Source organism: Sphaeroforma arctica (assembly GCF_001186125.1).
Source record: "Sphaeroforma arctica JP610 unplaced genomic scaffold supercont1.225, whole genome shotgun sequence".
Classification (NCBI taxonomy): Eukaryota; class Ichthyosporea; order Ichthyophonida; genus Sphaeroforma; species Sphaeroforma arctica.
The window spans coordinates 84,141-89,138 of NW_014040333.1; the positions used below are offsets into that span (position 1 = coordinate 84,141).

Here is a 4,998-nt window from a genome sequence, read left to right on the forward strand (position 1 = left end):
TTTAAGTAACGCAAGCTGTAATCACTTCTTTCAACCACGTTGTAGGACAGGGATCGAAGTGAATAGTTCGAGTTGCTGTGATAAATTTTCGTTCACATTTTGTATATGATCAATATGGCAGGCTTTTCAAGTCGATTGTACTGGAAAACATTGCCACCGACTGCTGAGAACATGTTAGGCAGCTTGCGAACTCGATGGTCGATACACGAATAAAATAACTTTATAAATGCCACTGCACATACTCGTGCAGCTAAATAGTGTAAGAACTTCAAAACTACTGATGATAGAACACGACAGAGAATATGTAGATTTAATACTAGTGTGCATATTATTCTTTATTTTGTTCTTCGGTACGCATTGACGTTTCCAATAAATCAATCCATAGAAATGTGACTATGACTCGACGGTTGGAAAATCACAAGTGCACTGCCGCTAGTACATTTCAGCTCTCATCTCCGTCGGTGCCCGACGCCGGTCTGCGGACGTATCCGGTATGCTATATTTAAAACTACACACTGATGATACCATCGTGCTGATACCATATTAAATCTCTTTGGACTTATTTAGACAATGGTCCATATCAAAACGGATCGCCCTAATTCTAAACGACATCTTCGCCACGAATCAATTGAGCTCCATTTCAGACGACTTTGCACTATTCATTCGACCGCAAGTACAGATTTTCTAGCACGCATTTGCAATTCTCAATATCGTGTTGTCGACATTAAAGTTCCCAGAAGTTCTCCTGCATGAGTTGGGCACTAAGCGCATGTCTAACTTTTTCTGAACAGTATTCCATTTCTAATAACAGCTCTAGTGTGCCACTGTTGTCTGTGTCAATATCGAGCTGCATATGTCGGGTCATTGTTGAATCGAGTGTAGACTCAATGGACCGTAATCGGTTCACCTTCAGATAGTGTTCACTGCTGGGCAAGGCTCGGTCTAGATTTCGAATCAGAGTCTGAGTATTTGACGAAACAAGGCCGTTGATACGATTAAAACCATCAGAATACCATATTTAAATCCAGGGCTCAAGGGACGTGAATAAAGGTCTCACATCTTGTAAATTCTGAGACAGCTTTGTTATTTTAGCGCGGCATGGTGTTCGATATGGAAGAGAGCGAATTCAAGTTCAAGCTGAAATTCAGTTAAGAAATTCTACTTGATAAGTGTGAAGAGGTACTTGCTTATGCCAGCCCTTTATAAGGGGCAGAATGCATCGGACAACAGATTGAGGCGATATAATTTGCCCACACTAACGCTTTCAACTACCAAAGAAGATATACCTCCGACGTGTTAGTCGGTGCGCACTCGCTCTCGCATAGTACGACAGGGAGTCAATCACTAGCAGTAGGATTATGTACATCAGCTTCTTATAAGGCGTGAAAGTGGCATGTAGCGGATCTGACATTCATTCGCTGTACACGAGATTCGGACATACATACACATTGGTAAAGAATGCCGTCTGATATATCATATGAGAAACAGGTAAAATTACAATCTTGGAGCAGACAGGGAGAATCAAAGCTCGTACCTTCATGGTTGCAACCATCTCTTCCACATTATCATTAGGCCCAACGGTGTCTAGCATACCGCAAAACCTAGCTATAATCAAATCAGCCTCATCCTATACGTTAAATTTAGCAGTGAACGCAAGGGTCAGGGCATTGCCGGTGACTGAATTGTAAATAAAATGAGCTCTCTCATCACTCTCAAGACTATTTACCGGTAAATGATAAATAAATAAAAACCAAATTTCCATTACAGACGCAGCTCTCCATCATATATACACCAGATCGGATTGGAATGCAGGGGGGGGGGGGGGGGGGAGGGGCGGTTTGGGTGTATAACGTACAGATGAAAGGTAATAGCACACGCATATAAATAAGTATTGCAATCCCGGCGCGAATATATACTAAATAGACAGATTTTGGTGTCTTGGCACCACAGAGGACACCTAAGTACAACGCTTCAGACTTGTATAAGAACATAAGTAGATAGGATTTGGTCCCGTTTCATGATATTAGACACATACCCGCAGAAACAGCTCCAGAGAACCAGGCGACGCGAGTGTCATGAGATTCGCACAGTGATGCAGCGCCGCTCGCGCAAAGTACTTGTCATTTCCCTGCTTCGTGTAGAGGCCATTGGAATTGGGTGATAACATGGTTGCGAGCTTTAGAAATATTCAAACACAACACTCCTTATAATGTCATAAGCTTTGACCCAACGAGTTACAAATATTTAGCTTCATATACTGTAATGCTGCGCTCTACACTACCCTGGATGTTATGCGTGCCCCAAGTTCCAAGACTGGAGCCCTATTCAGCAACAATACTCAGGCAGACCGCCGTGACTAGCATATACTAGAGACAGGTCACCGTACGAGCACACTGCCCTGATCTAAACGCCTGCCCAGAAACCGGGCCGACTACAATTCTGCCAGCTACAAGGCCACCTATGATGTGTACCACTGGTATGTGGCAGATACACCCGGTGCAAGTAAGATTGTGAGCCACAAAAACCAATTGCACAGAAACCATCTCACGCCTAGTGAATCGATATTATAATATCGCGACCTCAGACAATTAGCGCTTCTACGCAAGGGGGACCACAGCGGGATTACAAACTCACTGAACCATGAAAGATGCCCTGTCACCCGAGACATTCTCGTAAGGTAGGTATATTGAAAGTACCCTCGTATCGGGCATACACACAGCTAAATATACAGATGATAATATTAACATTCGAAATAAATTTGCAATGGGCTATCAAAATGTTAATCCCGACATCTGTCAAAGAATTAGCCATCTCTGTGGACACCCTTGCATAGCCATTGTACCTTCACCATCAATCAATCACGACACTACCAGCTGACACACTAGATCACTCCCCTCAGAAGACACACACACACATCATCGACACATACCCGCTCGGTCTCTCCTACATATTACGTACTATGTATGTGCGGGTACAACGGACGCGACAGCGTAATCGATGCAATATATACACGCCAGACAACACGTGAAGTCAGGGGTGGTTCGACAAACCCTAAACCTTAAAAACCCAAAACCTAAGACACACCTGGTAGAACGGCAAGCTCTCTAATACATGCGACACACTGTGCAACGCATCCAGGACCTCCCACTCATCGCTGGGTGTAGGTTCGCTTGTCTCCAGTCTGTCAATTAGACCCACGAGACTCTCATGCACGGCCCACGTTAGCGCCTGCCGCGTGCGCAGCAGGTTTGTCGGTTGCACATAGTCGTAGTCATAGTCGTAGCCACACTCACACGAGCCCGTCCGTCTCGCCAGCCTATCTCTGCGCATGGCGCTGCTTGTGCCTTGGCTTATACGCGTGTGCGTGTCATCGCGGGCCAGACCAGTCCCCTCCGACGGGCTATCCCCGTTCTCGTGCTGCAAGTGCGTGTCTATACCACCCACTGCCCCTACCTCTGCACCCGGTGCACCGTGCACTGGGCCGTACCTGTCCCGTTTGGGACACCGGTGCCTGGGCTTGCTATGGGTGATGGGCAGTCGCCTGACCCTTCCGCAATTCTCGTATCTGTCGGGATCGTACATCTTCAATGGATGCTTCACTGGCTTCACGCGACTACTTCGAGTCTTTTCGTTCTCCGCCGCTTCCATGTACAGCGCCCAATCACTCACACGTTGCGGTTCGTTCGCAGTATCCCCGTGCGCTGAACTGTCCGAAAGTACCACCCTGTCCCCTCCCACCTGGTCCTTTCCTGCCGCTTCCTGGGACCGTTTCCTCCTGCCCCTCTGGCCCTTGGTATCCGTATACTCCTCCCACTCCACATCTGCATGTGGCAGCTCACTGATCTGTCCCTGGTTCTGTTCATCCCAATTGCCTACACTCTCCGCCCAGTCCCCCTCTGCTTGCTCGCGCCTCCGCCTGAGCCGCCGCCTGGCTATGAGCCGCATAGGAGATGCGTTTACTGTGCGCTTGGTCGGATGGCTGGTGAACTCAGGACCCCCGTAAACATTCACTAGTCGAGTCAGGGTTGACAGGTTCTGGTCAAACAAAGCAGAGGGGCTGTCGAGATCGTATTGGTGGTGTGCTATGGCGCGAAGGGGTGCGCAGTGGGCACGGCCAAAGATGTAGTGCGACGCGTGAATGATCTGCGCAAGAGAAGGTAGTTAAGGGTGTGTGTGTACTTGAGGGGGTGTGTGTACTTGAGGGTGTGTGTCCCTGCACACATCACATGCACGCGTGAGACGGCCAGAAACGGCGGATCGAAAATTCAACAGATACGCTCGTGATTTTCTATGTGGATATGTGAAACAGGCAATATAGTGCCGAACTTCTATTTTTATGTACAGGAACGGATCGTGCTTTTAAATGGACCTGTCCAAAAGCACAAGCTCTGGCCCTTTTTGCGAGCGGACAATCTCCATTCCGAAGGACTGGACTGTATTTAATACAGGGCACCGGTACTATTGCCAGCGGCGATGCATACATTATGTACGGCCGTGGAGAAACAGATGGGACTATAGTCAAACTTGCAAACACGCAGCAGACACAATGATATTCCAGCTCTCTGATACTGGCTGTGTGACGCACGCTCTCGCACTCTCTCCAGTAGCTAGTTACACACACACTGGAAGGACCAGAGAGCACTTGGAGTTCACGGAAAGAATTGAAGCACATCTAACACCCCTTCCCGAGACTAGAGAAGATTCTCATAGGGCAAATGCGTCTTTGTTTGGATGAGTCATAGTGCACCCTAATAACTAACTATCTTCCTGAGAAATGTAGACTCGTACGCCATTTTGGGACAACCCTCGAATGTAAATCCTCCCCAGAGCGTAGTGTGGAGCTCAAAGCATTGGATATACCACTGTTGACAGGACAATAACGATTCTCCCTCGAGCGTAGTACATTGCTCAACAATACACACGGAACTATATTTATGCTCACCTTCTATTGCAATAAAATAAATATTCACACAACACACACACACACACACACACATA

At 47.2% G+C, this 4,998-nt stretch overlaps 1 protein-coding gene across 1 annotated transcript in view; it reads right to left on the bottom strand.

Moving 5' to 3' along the window:
• Window positions 1-320: 320 nt before the first annotated feature.
• Window positions 321-4,998, bottom strand: part of SARC_04161 (hypothetical protein) — a gene marked incomplete at its 5' end in the record, with an annotated part of 11,547 nt that continues 6,869 nt past the window's right edge. The window contains 4 exons of the mRNA XM_014302030.1: window positions 321-961; window positions 1,535-1,627; window positions 2,036-2,128; window positions 3,085-4,143. Coding sequence (XP_014157505.1) covers window positions 725-961; window positions 1,535-1,627; window positions 2,036-2,128; window positions 3,085-4,143 — 1,482 coding nt within the window. The remainder of the gene's footprint in view (window positions 962-1,534; window positions 1,628-2,035; window positions 2,129-3,084; window positions 4,144-4,998) is intronic.